The 24,277-nt window shown below is 31.0% G+C and overlaps 1 protein-coding gene across 2 annotated transcripts in view; it reads right to left on the bottom strand.

Annotated features, from left to right (window-relative positions):
• Positions 1 to 24,277, bottom strand: part of LOC113557199 (lachesin-like) — a 202,406-nt gene that overhangs the window by 69,853 nt on the left and 108,276 nt on the right. For both annotated transcript variants that reach the window (XM_026962579.1, XM_026962580.1), the window contains exon 4: positions 20,478 to 20,648. In XM_026962579.1, the coding sequence (XP_026818380.1) occupies positions 20,478 to 20,648 (171 nt within the window). The remainder of the gene's footprint in view (positions 1 to 20,477; positions 20,649 to 24,277) is intronic.

Raw genomic sequence — 24,277 nt, 5'->3', positions numbered from 1 at the left:
TTTTTTGATTAAAAATAATATTATAAGAAATATGAAGAACAAAGTATTATAATTTATACGCACGTATTCATTCGAATATAATTTAATAAAACGATTAAGTTTAATTTTTCGTTAATCGACTGATGTGTAATACTCAGTTTATGACATGTTAAACATGACTTTAAAATTTTTCTATTGAATTTGGATAGGCAATTCAACTTCATGATTATTTATTATTGAGTGAGAGTACCTAATTATTTTTTTATATTATAAACTATAATATACACAGGGTGATTCTGTTATCAAACAACACTCATTATTTCAAAAAGTATGTTTTTTAAAATATTTTTTTACATAGTTTCAAATTGTTAAAAAAACAACGTTTTTATTAAAAAATTATATTTTTAATTATTTTTTATCTTTATAATTTTTAAGTTTTTTACTTTTTTGAATGACAACATAGATTTTTAACTTCATATTCCAAAGCAGAATAATTTTTTGAGTATTTTTATACATAAAAATCAAATTTAAGGCGAGTAGTTTATGAGTTATACGTATTTAAAGTTTAGTTGTGCGGAGTGGAGTGGTATAGGGTTACCCCGCAAAATGTTTGTCCACTACTCTGCTTGTCTAAACTTTAAATAAGTATAACTCATAAACTACTCACCCTAAATTCGAATTTTATGTATCAAAATATTCACAAAATTATAGACAGAATTGATCTTTTACATCTTTCAAAATCTGAATTCTAAGTGATATATTTACTTTTTAGTACTTTACAAACAAAATTGGTGACAGTAAGAAGAAAGATAAAAACGGGGTAATGATGCAAAGAAACTGAATATACTATGTCTTTATTTTGTTAAAGCAGTTTTATTTGGGAAAATTGTAATGTAATTGGATTATATTATATATATATACTATGATTTTAATAAGGTTTTCAATTTAAACAAGACTAGCCCGTACTTTTTGTTATTATTTATTTTATCTATAGTTTTCATGATAATAGTCTCAGTATTTTTTTAAATTTTTTTTCATTTATTAAAAATCTAGGTATTGAACTTTTTTTCTTTATAGCTTCTGCATTACGTTTCCCGGGTCATTTAATTCTTAATATTAAATGTCCACATAGAAATACATATGTTTTCACATTTCATAGACCAAATCGCAATAATGGAACGCATAAAATAACGATATTATATTTTAATATACCTAATTTTGCCAGCGTAAAATAGCGATGTATTAATAAAATAATATTATACTTTATTATTGCGTGTATACGAGTGGTACAACAAATTGCTATCGATTAACATATAAATATTATTATTTATTTACTATTTGTTAAAAGTTAAAACTGTTAGCGTACCTACCTACACTGTTTTCAACTCCACTGCGATTTGATTTTTTGCTTGTAGTTATTGGTTTTTTTTTTTAATGTACGATTTGGTATTTTATGTATAAATAAAAATTATAACTGAATGGTATTCGTGACTTTGTCCGATTATCAGAGTTTATGATATAATATGATTAAAATTAGCAGAGCGATTATACACTTAAAAATTATCGACGTATAATGTTTGTTTAATTCGTCTTTTGGTTAGAGTACGTATCGTGAATAAATAATAGTTCCGCATAGATATATCGAATATTTTCACAATACGTTTTTTTAAATAACTCCTTAAAACAATGTATTTACGTTGAATTTAGCGGATATATTAAAGTGAAACGAGTGTAGTTATACTTGAAGGTATTTTCGTAAAATTACAAGGACGAGTATTTGTGTAAGTAGGCGGTGGGCCAATGATCGAAGATGTCAGTGTCTATAATATAATAGCTATATATCTGACGAGTATAATAACTGAATATAGTTTCCTGTACATTTTGAAACTGTCTGTGGATCTCGTATTATATCCTCCGGGGAAACCAAGGAAGGGTTGTTGTTGGACAACTTGTATCCTTCATTTTGGAAACAGATATTGTCGTCACATAAACACGGCTTAGTTTCAGATAAGTAAGTAATTATCAATACTGTTTCATCCCACCGCCACTACCTCCGTATGGAACTTTTGTTGGCAAAGCTCTTCGGATAATGCGACGAAGATTACGGTGCAATTTGTCTAAGTCAAAGATGTTATATGTTGCATAAATGGTTTTCATAAGCATTTAAGGTAGCCTTCTAAAATTAATTAAATATTTCACCCCATCTATCTAGCCCACACATCTTCTCCGATGTGGTCGTGCAGCGAGGCTTTAAGATGAAAATTTAACTTTCTTACTATACTCATATACGGGGGTGGGGATATGGGATAATAGGCGATTAGAGTGCTGTCAGGAACACCATATAAGAAAGTTTATTGTATTCACTTTAAATCCATGTTACATATACACACATACATATATATGCCTATCATGTGCAGTCGATTTAAATAGTTTCCAAACAGAAACGTATAACATTACCACATGTATACATTATTCAACCAATTGACGCGATATCATAATCATGACATATATGCCTGAACACAGTTAAATTTAACTAGATACATGTGCTGAATATTATTATTGGATGACTACCTTTTTAAAACAAAAACCTGGTGTAAAATTTAATATAAATAACCAAGTGTACACAAAAACTTTAAATACTTCATTATTATTTCCTTGAACCCGAAATAATTTTATGTGTTCTTTACTACTGTTAAAACAATAATTTCTATTTGTAGTTTTATTTTCAATATTATCAATATCGTCATTTTTACATAGTATAACCGAATACTAAAATAATTATTTTGTTCTAGATTGTATTACTCAAGATGTATATTTTAAAGTAAAGTCTGAGAGAGCCGTATTATTCCAAAAATTATATAAAGATAAAAAAAATAAATGATTTTTGTTATAATTATTAAAGCCATACGAAATATGTAATCTAAAATCTTAAATTTAAAAATGTTTATTATTGGTGGTAGGACTGAAGAAAAAAAATTATTTTCAATTCGATTTTTAACTGGAATTTATTTTTATATAATTATTAGTATAGGTATTTAAAAATGTAAGAAATCGACTTAATTTTATTAAGCTGGAAACAATTATGTGGTCTGTAAATCAAAGTATGCATTCAAATACGTACGTAATTTATAATTGTGCAATATTTTAAAATAATATAGAAAATACTATTTAGTTTTTTGAATCTTAACTTTTTGTTTATTAATTAACTAAATAATATTCATAGAAGATTATAATGATTCAGAGATATAAAGTTTAACTTCTGCTGAATATCTTATGGATATATCATTTATAATAATGATTTTAGGTATTACGACTGTTTTTTAATGAATATTTCATATAGGGTGGAAATGTAGGCTTAAACTGTAAAAATTTAATTTACTAATTAAAACTTTGTACATAGAAAATATAAGGTTATATTTAGTTGATAGCTCGCTGGTTTTTATTAAATTTATCAATATTTTTATTATAAGCACAATATTACATGTATGTTTGAATTATATTTTGATTAATGTTTAATAATTCGAACGGCTATTTTTGCAATTCAGGAACCATAAAAAATGGAATGGAATAGTAGGATGTAGAAAAGTGAGTAGTTTTTTGTGGGAAGGGTTAAGAATGCTATGATCAGAAACGAAAACCATGAGAGGAGGTCGGGATCAACATTTGAACTGCAACGGAGAGAGGTAATAATATAATTGTCAGCATCAACATGGCGAGAATTAACATTACCTATACGTAATTAATAATAAATTCCGTAAATTAAATTTACATAATAAAGTATGAACACATATTAGTTTAAAAAATAATTGTTGTGTTGATGTTGCAAAATTAATAAAGGTATATCGACATTAAACAAATTGCAATGTATTGTTCTCGCACACTAGCGGTTATTTTCGAACAAGTGTTATTTTTTTCACAAGCCGTATAATGCTCGAATGTGCAAAACGACGTTGTTGATAATTTTGAATAATATATAAATAATGTATATAAACAGTATTTGTATAAACGGTCATTAAATTATTTGCAGCAATCTGGATGAAAAAATGGAAATATGAAAAATTATCATATACGTATAATAAAGGTATTAGAAAAAAATAAATTCGACCGTCGTGAGTAGATTTTTTTACCTAACTCACTAAGTTGTCAATTTCGTGCCGAGAGAGATCTATCGTATCACATCAACCGACAAGTGTCGAGAAGATACAACGTCCCGTTAAAGCATTTCGTTCGGTTGTCAGGTCACCGTCGTGTCCGCAATAATCGATACGGTACAAGTTTTGGGAAATATCGGTGTACACACTAGATAGCAAACTTAATGCCACTATCGCGTCTTCGTAGTACAACCCCTAACCCGGTAGGCGTATTCCATTAGATGTACCATTACGCACACACGCATATACACACTGTGCAAAGTTTTAAGGTGGCAACAGGAGGGGCATCGGGGCCGGGGAAGTACAAGGATTTACACTATAAATATATTATACGATATTATATTATAACCGACGCTGGTCAACAACAATATAACCGATAATTTTCGGGCGCCGTGCCGCGTCAGGTAGTAATGGGGTTCGCGCGTGTTAGTATTATACGAAGGAGAAGGACCGGCATGTTGGGGCGTCGCGTATTTGAGATGAGCAGCGGGCAGAGAGGAGGGTGCGACCGCAAGAGATAACGGATCCCACTGCTATATCATCGTAATTATGCGTCCAAAACCGACGATCGCGGCTTACGGGGAAATACCTTTCCGCGTGCGACTTTGTTGAGACGGCGTGAGTGGCGGACAGGAGACGGGTCAGAGAGCTCGCGCACTCGTTATGCGATGTGCGCGAAAGGGGTCCGTCGACCATTTTTCACGCGGTCACCTACAACAACAGTGTGTGTGTGTGTGTGTGTTTATTTTTCGTCATGAGGGGGATGTGGCGAGAGCGCGATGCCGAGGGCTCGTTTGTCGACACAATGATGAATGGATCCTGTCGACAACCGCAACAACGACGGGCGACGATGATGACAACGGCCGCGGCGGCGTCGTTGGCGTTAACGTTTTGTGCATCTAATTGACAAGTTTACTCGAACGCCTAAAACAAAAGGAGGCAAAAAAAAAAAAAAAATTGACTACTCCGTCGTCGAAATTTTGTCCGCACAGCCGTAATCCCACGCGGCATGCCGACCGGGAATATACGATACGACCACACATATAGTGCGCCAGGAAAACGTCATCATATCCTGCAGGACACCATAATATCTACATAATAATATTATATGTATGCCGTGCCGAAAATATCACTAGCGATTTTCGAGTCCGCGAGGGTACCCATATTATTTATGGTGCCACCGCGACTATTCGTTATACTCACATAATATGATCTTATAGTCGCATCTTCTCGTTACAGACGTCATGGCGTGTATATAATAACGTTATAATATTATTTCGCTAACGAACGAAACGTATATGTACGACGTAAATACGGTTAACGGTGAAAACACTGCGGTGACAGTCGTTTGGTAACAATAATAATATGCCCCATACCGGTCGGTCATACGTACTCGTGTAGTACCCGAATAAAATAGTAAAGACGTCGACACACAATTACGTTGCATATTACAGGTTGCGAGATTTGATGATATTTTTTTGAAATGCAATTTAATCAAAATCATGGTAAAGTCTATAGGATTTTTGAACATCTAACTAAATTAATAACAAAATAACAATGTGATTTGATTAAAAAGACAACACATAAGTTCATATTTTTTAAGTATAGGTTTTATAATTTTTAGACAATTTTAGTTTGATAATTTTTATTTTTGTTTTAAGTGATTATTTTTAAAGTAAATACTGGTTTTTTAAATAGCATTAACGTTTAAGGAGGTATTTTTTTTTTTATTAAATAAATTGTAGTAATTAAACGATTTTACTTTTTTAAATGATAAAATACATTTTCAGTTTTATATTCCTATGCAGAATACTTAATTGAATGTTTCAATGTACAAAATACGATTTTCAAACTAGTTTTTAAATAATTACTATAACCTATAAGTAGGTATTTAAAGCTTATACAAGTAGGGGTTCTACGTTTTATGGGTTATTCTGTACTACTCTACTTGAGTCATCTAATCGTTAAATATATTTAGCTAATTAACTACTTGTTTAAATTAAGCCTTTTTTTGTATATCGAAATACTAAGTTATTAAAAAATAACGATAAAAAAAATATTTTTTATTTCAAAAATTTTGTTTTGTATTAATTTCAAACAATCCTATACGTAATAAAAATATTTCCTAAGTCACTAATACATTTTAAGATAATGATTTATATAGATGTGTAAATCAGTTTTATTTTTTTGAAAAATTAGTGAAATTCCAAACAACATTTGGTTCAAGTAATATTTTATTTAAATATTTAATAGAAAATACACTAAGAAGTTAGAATAAAGAACAAAAAAAAATAAACAATTTTATTTACGTACATTATATTATATGTATCTAAATTAAACTTTTGTTATACTTTATTTTTGTCCAAAAGTGATAACAGACATATCATAATATTAAATTAATAAAAAGAAAAAAACACCATCGTTAAACTAATAATACATAAATCATTTTTTGAATATTTTTTTTTCACTTTTGTTAATGTGTAACGTAACAAAAAAACGATGGAACACAAACAATATTCAAAACGTCTTCGGATATACTAGGGAGGTTATAACATTGAATTGAATAAAAAAATGTGTTTAATGTTATTACTTATTGAGAAGGAAATGTATTTTACTATGCTGTTCCTGAAAAGATTTAAAAAAAATATATTCATATAATATAATAAAACGAAAATTCCCAGTATTATCGTTGATAATATGAAAACAAAATATAAATACCTCTGCAAGTTTTTTTATGTTTACCTATTAAAGTAATAAACTGGATTTGTGATTTTGCATAAAACCCAAGTAAAAGAGCATATTTTTGTAATTTTACTGACTAAATTTTAGCCCATCAAACATTATTATGTATTTATTAGTGATAATTTAAAAGTATTAAGTATGCGTGATATTAAAAAATTAAAAATGAGTTATTAATTCTCTGAATTAGAGTCTGAATGTTATCTAAAGTTATTAGTTTCACACAAAATTTGCAATTTGAATTTTTGTGAAATACCGTGTTGGAATACCTGAGATATCCTTATTACATTGATTTCGTTTATTATTTATTAAAAATTAATATAATATTATTATCTCTTCATTATTATTATCAAATTACGATTAAAAAGTATTGTTTAAATTTATTTATTTATTGTTTAATATTTGGTATTTTAAAAGTAGACATTTTTTTTCTTTTATAAGATCAATTATGATAGAATTACAAAATTAAATTATTTTTGATTAATTTTAAATTATGATTCGATTTATTTATCTTTATAAAATAAGAGTTTAATGAATAGTGAAAATAAAACAAAATTAAGCTGTGAATATATTGTCGTCTGGGATAATAATCCTGTAAACTTATCTAATTTTATGAAATTGTATTATAAGTAAATACTTTGTATAGGATTTGTGTATATACCAGAATAAAATAAATCATATTATACCACGTATATCAGAGATCAGAGTTGTGAACAAACATATTATAATATCTATATTTTATGTGTTTTAGTCATGGAAACAAAAACTGAACTGTATCATTTTTAAAAAAATATTGCTCGAAGCATAGCATTGGATTTATTTTTCATTATAGTTTAACAGATACGTATGGGTGGTAGTGGTACTATATTGTATTCTATCTAGAACAGTAAGTAGTTCACGTGGGACGTTTCTCGCAGAGTTTATGAATCAATTTATGTGTCCGAGACGATAAATAATAAATATATATTATTTAAGATTTTAAATTTCCATCGAAGTGATTTTTTTTTATACGTCTCGTCCGTAATATTATAGATATTATTTATTTATAGTTTTTATCTGCAGGCTAAATAATTATCAATTTTATAAGAAATAACATTAAAAGATAAATACATAAAATATATAAATAAATGAGAAAAAAAACTTAATCAAGTTTCTTTCCGTACTTTTTTTTCTCAACTTGAATAATACTGAACAAGACTCATAGTTATTGCTATAACACTAATATTAACACTTATTTTATATACTATATGCTTTTGTCTTATGTATATTTTTTCTTCGCAAGTAAAATTAAATATTAAATAAGACACCATAAAACTGATGGGTTTAAATACGTAAAATAAAGTAAGAATCCAATTAAAAAATTTATTCAGACGTAGAGATAATTTTTAGGTTTAAATATTTATTTTAAATTAATCAATCCAACCGATATAGGTAAATATAGTTATTAAACTAAAAAATATTGAAAACAAACATCTTGTATCTATAAGATGATTCTGTTGAATTATAAAAAAAGGAACAATTAAATACTATTGTATTTATAAAAATCCTTTTTTTTCTATTCTTTCCAAATAATTATCTTTAGTCGGTACCAGTTGTATAAACAAAATTATAAGATATTATTAAGTATACCATAACTTGGATTTTGGTATTTAAGTTGCATAATAATTAATTAAAAAAAAAAAAATGTGTATTAAAATAATCAACGTGTTATACCATTGCATTAAATTATTATTTGAATAACAAACGGTAATCGTTGAATAGACTTCGAACTTTTTAAACTTGTAAAATAAATATAATATATTTCAATTACCCCTTCAAAGTGGATTATTAGAGTTTGGTAAGGAATTTCGTATACATTTTTCTGCGATACTGCTTCATCCATTATTTATGTTTAATACAATGTGTAAACGCTAATTGAAGACACTCGATATATTTCGCAGATACATGCAATTTGAATTTACTATGTAATATACATTTTCATGCTCGCTGAATTTTTTATCGTGAATAAGAAACGTGCATGCTTAATACTGTTTTTTTTCTTAAATGACAAATTCCTAATATAATGTGGCCAGGGTATGATAAGTTAAATTTAAGACACACGTTAAATTGATGCAACTCGTCTAATTTTGGGATAAATTTAAAAAGGAAACGTTATTTAAACCACTATAATGTATGTCTTCAATTATTATCGCTTACTCACGTTATATACGATATTAAGTTATAAATAAATCGAATTATTATATACGCGGGAAAAGATATTTATTTTTTCACCTTTTTCATTGCGATACATTGGTCGGGTGAGATGGCGACAGTGGACTCGGTGTGTGCCATCGAATACTTACTAAGGAATTTGTGATTAAGATCTTTATCGTCGTCGTCCAACTTTGTTGACATTCCGGATATCCGGAAGTCGAACGGAAACGGTACTCCTCGTCTATTTCTCCCCCTATATACATATATATATACGTGGAACTACACATACACACCCGTACATAAATATATATATACAATATATAGTTGATTTTGAAATCGTGCGGTCCGCACAAGACTACATTAAGGCACAGCCGCCGACGTTGCGTATTATATACGAGTATATTTAATGAAATTATATTACTGTTGTAGCCAGCGATGCTATTCACTACAAGGCGGCCCTGATGCCGTGACACAATACGTATCCGGTAAAAAAGAAACTTTCGGACGATAATTGTGTAAGTTTTTTCTACGAGTCACTGAGTTTTGCGTCTTAAGCATGACCAAACGAAACAAAAAAATTATACCCCTCAAAAATGTCATACACACATCAACCGTCATCAGCGTGATAATTATCCCGTTTATCAGAAAACACCATCCTGTTTCTATAAAAGATTTACTGAGTCTTATAATTTAACACTCACTTTATGACTGGGTATCTACGAAAATAAACAATGATAAATTTTGTTCATTATTTTTTATATTTTATTAATTACCAATTATTTTACCAGCGACGGACAGACATTTTTTAATTGTATTAGATAACTGTCTGTTGAATTTAGCTTGTTAGCTAATACAATTGTCCAATAACCTATTAACTTAATTAACTATTGTATAAAGATTCAAATCAACCTTAATTAAATAACGTATGTATCGGTTTATACTATACAATCGTTGAAACGTATAATTATTTGTATTAATAAATTTAACTATCAAATATCTGATGACATCAGCACGAGTTATTTATTAAAAAAAAAAAAAAAAAAAATTAATGTGGGTTAAACAATTATCGATTCGAATGGTTTATAAATAATATAAATTTGGTAAATTCATGAAATAAGTTATATACAATTGTGTCCAAAAGTACCTAGTTAGAAGACATCACTATTTCAGAACCTTCAGGTTATCACGCAATATTATAGCGACAAAATATAAATTTATAGTCCACGTTTTTAGACCTCTCAAAGGTAACCCAACGGCCAACGCCGATCAAATTAAAGAACTATTAATATTTTCCATATAAAATAGATTTAAATTTTAATTGAGTTTAAAATAATTAATTCTTAAGCAGAATTCGACTTTTATCCGGGTTCTAGATTAGTAAAGAAAAATAATATATCAACTCGTCGTTTAAATTTTATACGGCGGTCGTAGGTACGCGTTTAATTTCGTGCCCCTCGGTTGTAGTATTATATTCCCACTCGACTTGCTCAATGACGGTGGTTGTCTTATGTATTTTTTGCTGTTCGCTTAGGATTTCATAAACGGAAACGTGTACTATAATATAATAGCATGACGTATGACTTATACGAATAATAATTATAACGTAATATTATACAACATAATCGCGACCAAGCTGTAAACGATGCTCATTAGTTTTTTTCTTAATTTTTTTAAATTATCATACGGGTTTAACGTCACCGCCATCCTCGTCGCGACCGCTGCTGTCGAACGGTAACAGCTGGTAACGAGTTTTAGGCGTGCGCGACGCAATAATCGACACCTCTGATAACATTCGTAATTATTTCTGTATACAGACCGGAATTACGATTTATGTCCGTTTTGTTTTATACGACGACGATATTGTGTGCCGTGAGGTATTGCGGAAACGCCGGAAGAATTTATTCCAACCAATCCGACCGAACGCAATAATGTACGTACGTCACGGTGTCTCACGAAGATTTACTAATAATTACACTGCTCACTAGGCTAGACGTCAAGCGGACTGGTAAAATTGTATTTTCGAGGCGATCATATTTAAACGTTTCTATTTATAGCGCAAAAGATAAAACGTAGTTAGGGTACAATATGACTTGATTCTGTTAACAATTTGAATTTCGTCAAAATACTACGGTGTACGATGCAAGTAATATAAAACATCAATATTTGTCACTGATATATAAATGCTTTTAGTTTTCATGATATTATACGTGCGATAAAATGTTAATGTCAACGAACTGTGATATTACTTGAATACCGATGATATACTACTCGTAAATTAGAAAATATTTTCATCATCACGGCGAAGACATAGACGCCGCGGTAACGCGGCGTTGCAGATGGCGGGGTGGACCATAATATTATAACGTTTATAAATAAAATATTACCGCATATCGAAAATCCGAACCCAATGATTAACCACGGTCGCGGCGTTCAATGCGGCCACGACCGTAATCCGGACGGGGTCGTATTCGAGTACAACTCGAGATTTACTTGTTTATTTTTTTAATTGCGCCATAATATTTTATTACTATTATAATATAATAACATCATCGACTGCTCATCATTATCGTCGTCGTCGTCATTGTTGCACAGCGCGACGAGACACTCGAACGTGCGGTGCAGCAGATCCACGTGTACCTATAAACGCAGTCATAATAATTTAAATAATTTTGACGTTCGCCGACGGCGGCAAGTCTCTCGCATCGTACACAAAACGCTCTCAGATGATATTGTTCTCTGCCCACACACCACACTGCTGCCTGCAATACGCGTATAATAATAATATTAATAATGGTGTGTACGTATATTATGCAGAGATCGGTGCATAATGTATTGTGTGATGTGTATGTAAGTATATTATGTTATAGGTCTTGTGTGTCGATGACGATTTTAAAACGCGGACGTGAACGGTCGGACTATGTGCACAACGTAGTTATACGTACTATGCACAGTGGTTAAAGTGGGAAAAATGTTGAGGAGGTACTTCCGGAGGACTAAAGTCACCAAAAATTGAGGAGCGTTCCCGAGTTCTTCTTCCAAAGTTTTTATCTAACCAAACTTTTTTAAGAAACACACTAGGTATAAGCTTACATAATTTTTTTCTTTCACACACCTTTGTTCATAAAAAGTTCATGTTAATAGTGTGTAAAATAATATTTTCTCCATAAAAATATTATTTTAAACATATAATGCTTGCAAAATAAAAAAAAAATCGCTATACATTACCTGAACTGTTAAAAAAAATGTATTAACATTTTAGTTTTAAACATTTCATTGAAAAAAAACAAAAATAATTTATAATAAATATCACTATTCGTATTCTTTCAGTTTAATAATTTGTTTAAATTATAATTATTATATCACATATAATCTTAAGCTATAGCACTACAGCCCGTTACGTGTTATCAGGATATCTACACAAGCGTCTGGGTATCTATAATTAGGCACAGGGTGAATGTGTATTACACACTACCATAGAGAACGTCTAGTTCTATGCATAGATATCTATGGTTCTATGACACTATTGAACTATAATTATTATTTAAAAAACGCTTATCGTACGCGTCTTCATCTTCAGAAACGTGGAAATTATTCGCGCGAAATAAAGTACGTTTAAATTAGGTGTTTATCGATGAAAGTGTGTGTGCGTAAGCCATTTAATTAATAAAATATTAAAATTAACACGCAACATAAATTTACAATGCATTTCTTGTTAAGCGTCCCCTCGGACTTTGGAGACTTAAATTAAAAGGGACGCGGAATCTTACCGTAAATAAGAAGGGGAACTCCGTCCCCTTCCACTTTAACTACTGAATATGCAATGTACGTAGACGGCGACCATTTGGTCTGTATTACAATACGAGGGCTATTTCAAAATCTACCTCCGATGTGTAACAATTCATTACATACGTGCACTTTGGTGACGTGTTCTGCATGTCGCAACCAGTACATTATTCCCTAATAATATGCCAAGTTTCGACCGTTTTCGTTTTCGACTCGCGGTCTACGTAATATCGTGTTGCCAATTAGCGTGCGGTGCGCCGCCGTATAGTTCAGTTGCGATTATTGTAATATTGTATTATTTTACGTCTAACATCATATTATTATGATATTATGTACCTACACACAACGTACCTACGGCGGCGTGTGTCGCATATCGTGTCGAGCCGTACACGCCGCCGTCGTCCGGTCGCATATTATGATTGTTATTATTATTATTAAATCCGTCGCGTATTATATAAGGTAAACGCGTAGGATATCACACATCCATGACCGACCTACAACGATAGAGTAGATACGATCATCATACGTGTGTGCGTGCGATATCGTGTTTCCCGATGGCCGCCGCCGTTTTATTTAATTAATGAATATTATGATAATACAAAATATATGATTAATATAAATTATTATATTATTATTTTGTACGACGGCCATATGCGATATTTTTACCGCACCGACGTCGCTGTTTAACTCTATACACCCGCGATTATCCGCCGCCGCCGCTGAAGTTCGATAATGTAATGTGCACCCGCCGTCCCATATAATAATGTCGTACTTATTGTACCTACGTATTTATATATTGTGCTCCGTATTTTCGTGCAAATAATAACGAAGAAAAAACGCGAAAAAAAATCATCTCAAAAGTTGGCGGCATATCATTCCCAATCGACCCGGTAAAAATAAATAATTTTGTGTTGTATTCAAATTCAACACGAAAAAAAACCGGATTGCACATAGTCGAGTAGGTAGTTTATTCTCCGTTGGTACTCATTAAATGTCGAATACCTACTTTATAATAAACATATATTATTCTAATGGATCGACGTATGCTAGTAAAACTATAACTCCAAACACGAACTTTTTTAATTGGAACAAAATGATATGATAATTAATTAGTAGGTAATTAAAAAAAAAAAATACGCACTATTATATGAAGAGATACCTAATTAATAAGGGAAGCGTTTTAAATGCCTTGCGATATAATAATGTAGTATGGACCACATATTATAATAATTATATATATTGTGTAGGCGTTTTATTCGTTCGACGTTGCACATTTTTATTTTTCGTCTAAACGTATACGGCATATATTCGTCGCAGCTATTTCTCGAAGGAATTTATAGTTTGTTTCCGCACATACATCAAGTCGAAAAGACACGTCCGTGGCCGTGAATTCTGTGACTCTGTAGCGTATGCGACTCTGCTTCTACGATAAAATGCAAACAGAAACCAAACAACATAATCACGACGTCGTCAATTTGAATTTCATAAAAAAAAGCTCATAGTCTAAAATTATTCTTAGTATAATTTAAAATTTGAAATTATGAATAATTACACTACAGGTGACTATAATAGTTACCAGTAATCATATACCTCATAACGATAAGTGATATAATATATATTTTAAATAATAATTTATAACTGATAAATTTAGCCAAGCGTTATTGGCCGATTTGGTTTTATATATTATCATAATACATATAATACTTTTATTTTTATTAATAATAATAATATAATATTCTGCTATAATTTCGATTATATTTTGTAGCATACATTAACTTTCGTATAAATATTATACACATACACGCACACACACACACAAATATATATATAAAACATCCTGTATATATCGAACGTATTATACTATATACTTATATCTGTTATCCTTTTTACAGATATCGATTTGATCATATTGAATTCTATTGCAGACAATATAACGTTAACTATTCATTATATTAAATTTTGGATTCATAAATTATGTATAGAAAGAGAAAACCTAAGGGGACTTAAGCATGCTCATAGATATGATTTTCCTTTTTGTTTTCTTCTATATAAATGTCGAAAATAAAAAAGTAAACAAAAGTTATACTTCGAGTAAATAGGTCTTCGCTTGAAAATATTTTTTCTTAGAAAACCGAGAAAGAAATGAAAAACGTCCGTCGCATACGTCAGTGCAATAGCTTACTACGATTTGGTATATAAAAATGAGGTGAGTCAATCGACGTGAAATAATAAATCCGCTAGAAATCTAACGCTTAATCAAACATTCATCTTTTTTTTATAGTAATGGGTACATCGTATGTTCATTATCAGGCGTAATAATTCTCGTGTGGTAAAGCGCGTTGCGATTATTTTTTAATTTAAACAGTACAATAACATTAGATATTAATAGTAGTAATAATTCGGTGTTTTAGGCCGGCGAGATGGCAACGTCTGCTGTTACTGCGGCGGCGGCGGCGGTGCTTATAGGTCAACAATTATACAAGATTACTGTTTAGAATAGCCGTGTAAATTAAGGTCTCAAGCTTGTATTGTAACTTGATTATTATCACCTCCGGTGGCGGCATTCTCGCAAAGGTAACGTTGAAAAAGGAGTATTCTACATAGGTATATTCTATTCTATTCTCGCACCGCATGTGTAGATGAGTGTTGTGTGTGTGCGTGTGTGTGTATTTGTGTTAGGGAACGAGAAACCGATAACGATTTCGCGTGTTTCGGCTAGTCCTGTGTGACCAAAGTCTGATAATAAAGAGTCACATACATTATACACATACCTACTACACGAGTACACGCGGACTATACATTTCGTGTAAGGTAATGTAAGGTACACGCGAGCGTACACAATAATAACATGGTCTTATCGATGTATTCGGTCGGCGTTGTTATAATTTAGACGACGCGCTTTATCGTCCCGTTCGCGTGATTTATGCTTTGGATTTAATAGACCCGCTCGAATACCCTACATCGAGTACCAAAAACAATTTTGAGGCTTCCACTTTCACACATTAAAAACGATCACAGCTTTTTCGAATTCCGTTTTTATATAATTATCACCGCGAAACGAGAACCCCATATCGATTTCACGGCGACGTTTGCGTTTGAATGACCCCACAACACTTTTTGGAGTGATTTTTTTGCATATTAATTGAACGCATTTATGGACTTCACAACAACGATTACCTTACCGCATTGATTAGATTATATCGTCGATTTATGTGTAAACAATATTATATGGTGTGTAAAACTGTTTTGCGATAAAGAACCTCCTCCACGAAGAATCTTCGATCTGTATTTTTTGTCATTATTGGATCTAATATCATCAACAAAAGTATGTAATGGCTAAATACAAATTATATAAATATATCATTGTGATAAAATTGTATACACCAGTAAATAGTATGGCGTGAAGCTGGAACATATCAAAACAAGGTAGGGGAAAAATCGTTCGACCCTAAACCTACCAGTTGTCCGATTAATTATATATAATTTATGTATAATCAGGTTATATGTAAACTTCATATGCTATATATAGGTAAAATATATGCAATCCATATTGTTTTTGAGTTAAATATTTTTTATTTTGTAACTGATTTGATAGGTATTTAGATTTTTTGTCATCTAAAAACGATCATTTGCTAATTATTTTCTTTAGCTAACTTTTGTCCACAAGCTCTAACATTACCACAGTATTGGTAATTGCGGGTCGTAGAATATTTAATTTTTTATTGCAACATTAAGTGACCAACTTCAAATATTTGTAAGTTATGAATCATATTTAAACAGTTCAAATGTGAGTACTGAGTAGGTACCATAAATCGAAATAATTATGATAATATTGTGTACTCGTATGTTTTTCCAAATTACATTAAGATTGTTATATCCTAAAAAAACTACATTAAAACGATTAGGCTACAAAGGCACCACACTGGATTATGGATAGGTATTCAAAACATATTTGTATACCTTATTTTTTAATTCTATGATTTTATCAATAATACCGAAATCCGTATCTTTATAATATCTTGCACTTTTTTATAAATAAATATTTATCGATAATTTTTTTATAAGTATAATCACTTATAAATTATAAAACACATTAGTGGATACGTTGTGTTAAATATTGAGCGCATGGTAACTTGTAAAATATATTTTAATAATAATAACGTGAAATAAAAAATATTTTGGTTCTCTGAAAATTCCCCAATGTATGAATATTGTGTAGGTATAATATAAAATTTAGCTAATTTTGTGGACAAATCTCCATCAACATAAATAGCTGTAAAACTTGGTTCGAAATGCGTACTCGAATTTCTATAGTTTTGTCAACGGTAATTATTATTTACATAGGACCGAATTAATTAAAAAGCGTTATTTGTACAAAACAGTGTTTTGCACTATGGCGTTTAACCAAACATCATTTGTACAAAATAATTCTCTATGAATAAACAGGTTCGACTATTTTGTGTGAATCCTCGTGCAATTTTTTATGTACTTTAATAAAAACCATTTACTCTGTCTGATTAATCATAAATATAATAATTTATTATCCGTTGAACCATCTGTAGTACTTTTTATATGCACGACTGTACGAATTTACAGAACGGTTCAAAAGCAGACAATGTCTAATTGTAATTATTGCAGTTAGATGTTGTCTGCTGCCGAACAGTAATAATATCAATAAAATCGATTGTTAGAAACTTAGAAAGTTCAAAAATTAGTGGTAATAATAAATAAAAACTTTGCAGTCGATAATATTTTATATGCATAGAAATTCGGCGAGTCGATAGTTTATGTTTTCAAATTCATGTCATATTTCATCGGTATACAGCAAAATATAATAACCGCTGTAGAACACTGAAAAATATCGTTTTATGACCGTACGCATACGAATAGGATTTTAAAAACTAAATGGAGTTTTTTATTTTATTGTTCTTCATATTCGTAATTTAAAGCTTTAACATTTGTGAAACTATACTGAGACATACGAGAAATAATACTTATTTGGCACAAACTCGAATTTTTTTTAAGGCCGATTTATCAACATGCTATTTGAACTTTAAACATAATATAATAGCATCAGATTTGTATACAAACCTATTATAATATAAATAAAAAAAAAAAAAAATGTTTAATTCTTCTCAGCTCGTGCGTATTGAAACGTTGAAATGTGTTTACATCCTTTTATTATTATTTTTTACACATTACATACATTTTTATTCATTTATTTTATCTACCGTAAATAGAATTCAATACTTCCGATAAAACTAACGTATTTAATTTATTGGTTGCGTGTGAATATAGAAAATAGGTAGCATATTCGATTAGCTATTGTTGCGTACCCGATCGATCGACTGAAAACGATGGAGAAATAAATACTACTAGTTAAGAATTAAAATAAACATATCTAAATAAGATATGAATTCCGAAATAGTATACAATTACACGAGCTTGCGGTTTGTCAAAACGATAGAAATGTGACTTCTCGTGTTTATAAGGACTACGACGACGTACCCATTGATTGTTGTTGCTACCAAATTATGCGGGTCCGGAAAACTATGCACTCGCAGCATAGACACGTGAACGTATTAGTGGCTAATATAATTAGTTCAAAAGGGTTAACATCGACAATTTTCTGGCTGATATTTTCTTCGGGGGAAAATATAATAATATAAAAATCGTTTGCTTCGAAATAAAAACACATCGATCAATGACCAAAGGGTTATATGCTCGTACAGCGTGTAACCTGTACACGTATATATATATATATATGTATGTGTGTGTGTGTGTAATTTGCTTGTAACATCCACGCAGAACGATCGTCGGGAGTCTTGACATATTTTTTCTACCTACAAATATTAGTGTAACGCCTCACCGAACACGTATCCATATCGCACGACCACGTTTCAACGGTGTGGAAAAAAGCGCATCGTGATCCACATACCGAACGATAATCGGAAAATTTCCCGAAAAATCGTGATGGCCGTCGTGCATTGAGAACAGAATGTTATTCGTCAGATTTTCGTCGGCGACCTTTTTACGACTGCGTAGTCTGAATACGATTCGGGACAGATTTAAGCCGGACCGGATTATCGCCCGTTCGAAAAACGGCGCTCGGATCCCGCCACTGTCTTGCGGACGGCACCGACCCGCTCATCGTGTGCATCCGCCGATAGGTACCTATCCATACCCATCTCGCCGTCCGCTTTTTAATCGTTCGCGTCCGACGACGGCAGTGACGAAACTACGTACGCGCAGATTACCCGCGAATCGTTATCGGACGGTCGAAATGATGTACAAAGTCCGTTTCGAGCACACACACACACACACACACGCGCGCGCGTTCCCAGTGCGAGTATATCATATATATTATTTTATTGTAGTTCTGGTCGTGAAGATGACATGTCGGCGGGTTCGGTTTCGGGGTCGTATAGTGGCACATTCAGTTAACGTCAACCTATAATCTCGACACTCGACGGCCAGGCTCGTATAACGGATTACCCGTTTTCCTACGCCAAAAATTGTGTACCGGAAGTTCGTAACAGAAACGCGCGACGGAATAACGGATCGTTGCAGTGTCACGATGCGTAATATTACACCTATTACCGTGTTTTACGGGTACGCGTGGCATGTTGTACGTAGGTTTGACGACTATATATGTTTGCCTGGCGTCGTATCAATTAGGCGGAGTGGTGTATCGCGTACACTTCGTCATAACATTTTTATGTGTACACTGTGCGCGCGGCAGTACAGTGGAATAATATATCAATACATTTTAATATACCCCATTATCTATTAAAATTCGTGCACTATTATAATATAATCAGTGGCGTACATTCGATTTTCATACGTCGAGGGAGGAATTAAATTGTAAATTAAAATAGTATTTTTATTCCGGTATGCCACTACAAAAATAGATAGACACGCCCAAAAGCCACAACACAGAGACAATTTAGTATTGGCCTATAATGATAAACAATATTTTTAAATCAAAATAAAAATAGCCGTTATGTCAATAACGAATTGTTTATTTCTTTTTTTATACCTTCTCGCACGAAAAATGAATGTTTTTGTGATTCATAGTTGATAAATTGATACTGAACTGTGAACACACGTGGACATTTTCATAACGGCGTGTATATTTGTCATTTTAAACTGAATTTTTAAATTTTTTTTTTTTTACTTGTGGGTGGTGGATTTATCTCGAAACCACCCACCGTTTGTACGCCAATGATTGTAATAGTTTTATGTACTTACTATAATTTTGCGGTTTCTATTTGTATGCACAGTAACTCGATCGATGCGGAAAAGGTCAATGGGATTTTTCGTTTTTTTTTTTTTTTTAGCGGGGCTTTTGTCGTTTTTATTTTTTATGACAATAATCCGATCGAGCCGGTATCTTGGCAGTTACCACTCGAATAGACGACCGTACACGAAAATCCCGTACACAATAAACTATAATTATATAATTCTGTACCGCACGATCACTACGGCACCTACATAATATTATATTAATAGTACGATATAAATTTACCCCGGTGGACAGTGGTATCGCGTCTTACGATAACAATTTTTCAAAATTACTCGATCGCGCGTGCGCGTGTTTGCAAGCAAAAGGATCAAAAATATAATACTCACGTTTGACCAAGTCCCTGGAACCGGTGCGCAGCATCAGCGGCTGGTTGTTTTCGCGTCTCCACGTTATTTTGGGTTCAGGATTGCCGGTGGCGTGACACGACAGGGTCGCGTTCTCGGCTTCCATCAGCGTTAGGTCTGGGCTCGACTCGTCGGTGATTATATCCGGCGGAACTGGAAACGATATAGGTACGCATCGTTATTAATAATGCACATATACATAATGCACTTGTACGTACTACACGTATATGTATTTACTATGTTTAATATTATTATTATACACGCACATCACACACACACACACCAAACTTCATGAAATGTCATCGATGCACGTTACAGCTATTGATTTCGGGTAGTACACCGTTCGACGGCGGCTACGAGTACGTAAATTAATATTATTATTAGGTAGGGAAAAACCGTATACAATCCGATAGCCGTTGTGCACTGCAGGTATTACAACGATTTCAGTCCGTTTTCTAGAGTGTCGTCAATAAGACGTTTACTTTTTACCGTGTACGCGTGTTAGCGGGTGCTCAAACAATTTTTAAAAATCAATAATTTTGTACAGGATATTATTATACTTATGCTGTATTATAATTATAAGTGGGGTTCGCTTCCGAAGAATACGTTCCTATTTCAAAAATCACAGAAAAAATAATTCAGTATCCCGTAAATTGCATTATCGCGTTTATTTTAATTAACTATACATAATGCATTTACGTAACGATTAATTTTATATCGACAAAATACTTTAACGCAGTACTTCGAATCGAATATTATGGTTTCGTGTTGTTAAATAACTTTATTGTCGTTTATGTTCGTCCAATGAACGCAAAACTAGTCACTGCACTTTGCTCACTAATATCGATTATTTATTATCACGCAGACGAAGAGAACTTGGAATTTAGATAAAGTCAGGAATCGAATAATGAAAATGTGTTTTTAAACAACATATTTGCGGTTATGTATTATGAAAAATCAAATTAGTATGCTAAGAGTTATTATTATTGCGGTTTGAAATAAATTTTAGTGATCATATTATTATGGTGTTGAATTTTCCTGTATGATACCATCAAAATGTAGTATTGTATACATTTATTTTTGTGTTTAATATGTTAATTTTAGTTTTAAATTGATTTCGGATTTCCTGATTTGGAATATGCAAGGATTATTTATGCATACATGTTGCGGTCTGGTTTCCGAGTGAATTTAGAGAGTAGGACATAATATGTAATCCTTACTAATTTAATAATAAATATTCGTCAAGTATTTGATTGATTTTTCAATATCGAACTGTATATTTAGTTAAAATTATAAATATAGTGATAATAATAATTGCGGGTTATTAATGGTAATTTAATTTATAGACGGTTATATAAACTATTCGTTGATATCATCATTTTAATTATATATTTTTTGTGAACGGTAGTTTTATAGTGAGTTTTTTGGTCAATATTTTAAATGTCAATGCGAACTGCGCACAAGCTTGTAGTGTATTAATAATTGTCATGTACTCGTATTGGTTTAAGAATTTGAAGTTTAACATAAGGTAATTCATCCGTCATGATCTCTTCGTGGTACCATGGGGGTTTATTAGCGTTCGGTATTCATTCTGCAGTATTCCGGACTGAACGGGATAAGGTGCGAATGGGACAACTACGGATTATGCTGGAATTAAATACTGATACCGGTATCGACGACCGACGGACGGTATAATAAATCACGTTCAGAGAAAGAGTAACGGAACGAAGGAGAACAAGATTATTGTATATTGATATAATAATTACAAATATATTATCATACAAATATATGACCTGAATAACATTGAGAATTAATTGGAGTCGTTAAAGAAAAGTTTATAGAAAGCTTATTTGCAAACTACTGGGTAAAATAGTTCCAAGAAAAATCCTTTTTGAGTTTTTATAAACGTAAACGAATAAAAATATCCATTGCCAATATTAACGGATCGAATAAGAATAGTTCACTTATTATAGGAAAAGAAATGATAGATGTTTTAAAATTTCAAAATTCTAGGAAATTGTTATACTACGAAGTAAATGTCAACTATACTTCATTGAGTAGTTTACTTTAATTATTATATTAAATTTGGATTCAATGATAAATCATTGCATAAAGAACGATTTTGAGCAAAAACAGCCAGCAAACTCTATTTCAGGGGATATTTGACGTTTTATTTGTTCTATACCATTAATTATTTAAAATATATTTTCAAGTAATTTTTGTCAAACATCTTACAAAAATGTAATTAAATTGTTAAAATAGATTCCGTTATTTTTTGTTTAAATATAAAACTTTGTAAAATATATAGTGAATATTTTTATTTATAAAAAAAAAAAATTTTGAAAATGTATTTATCATACTTTTAGACTATTGTAAGAATAACTCATTAGGGCACTCGTATATAACATTTTAAAGGTTTTTGACCTAGCAATCACCATAAAAAGTTTTATAAAATTTACTTTTTATATAAATTAAAAAAAAAGCAGCAGAATTAATAATATTGAAAACTTCAAGTGCTTACTAAAATATATATATAATAAATTAAGTAATAGTAGAAGTTTCAAGTTCCTAAGGTTAATATTTTTTGAATTACAATAAAAAACTCGTTTGAGAAAAATTCGTTTTTCTACGTATATAGGTATATTATATTTATTTTGACATTTAAACTTCAAAATGTCGATTATAAATTAATCGAGTTTTACGCTAAATTTGTTTTTAATTACAGTAAGTAGAATAATTTATGAGATAAATTTTATGAAATTTTTATGTCTGAATTACAATGAAATTTTAACGAGAAAAAATTTCTAAATTTTCATTTACAAGAGCAACTTATTAAGAAATTTAATCAAATCGTCAAGCTTGATAACTTGAAAAACTATTAAATTCTGAATATTTTAAAATTCTATTAGTAGCTCAATTATGTAATCTCTAAAAATGCTTATCTAGATATTGGACGGAAATTTAAAACATTTAACATCGGTTACTAATTTTCAAGTAAAAAATAATAGATTATTTGATTTGTATAGTAATTTACTTAAGATTATCATAAATGAGAAAACTTGTTCTTTCAAAACGGTCTGCATGTGTGTTTTTTTTGATTTTTTGTATTTTTACTAATATTTCAAAAAGTATTGAGAAATTTTATTTTTTATTCCCTAAAGTATTATCACGATACAATCGTCACGTACAAGTCTATATGTTTTCTGTCATGGTTGCTCGTCGGTTTAAAAAGGAAATAACGCTAATTAAATAAATGGTACTTAAATATAAGTAGAAAGTATTATGGATGCGAACCAAAAGGTTACAATTGGCTTAGTAATATTAAAATATTGTAAACTATACGTTTTTTAATACCTTTCTACTACATTTAACATCATACCGTTTATGGGTCAAAGATCGGTAGTTAAACCATTTTTAATATTGATTAAACCCATAAAGACACGTTGTATTGATATTTATATCATAATGAAATTTTCGTCGAAAAGAAAAAATTGTAATTAAAAAGGCCAATATTTTTCTGGGTTAAGTGAAAAGCTTAGCTAAAGTGATATTTCGCGATATCATCAAAATAAAGTATAGACCAATGATTGAATTAAACTAATAAATCAGCGATTTTAAATGTTTTTAATATCGCTCATGTTGATGCGTATAACGTGTGTAATGTGAACATTATTAAAATACACGATATTATTATTTTATTATTACCGAGCAATGCACAATGAACTCTACAGAGTAATAGCGCTGTACAGACATTTTTTTTTGTTTTTTTTTAAACACCGGAG

Source organism: Rhopalosiphum maidis, chromosome 1 (genome assembly GCF_003676215.2).
Source record: "Rhopalosiphum maidis isolate BTI-1 chromosome 1, ASM367621v3, whole genome shotgun sequence".
Taxonomy (NCBI): domain Eukaryota; kingdom Metazoa; phylum Arthropoda; class Insecta; order Hemiptera; family Aphididae; genus Rhopalosiphum; species Rhopalosiphum maidis.
This window is presented reverse-complemented; position numbering and strand designations above follow the sequence as displayed.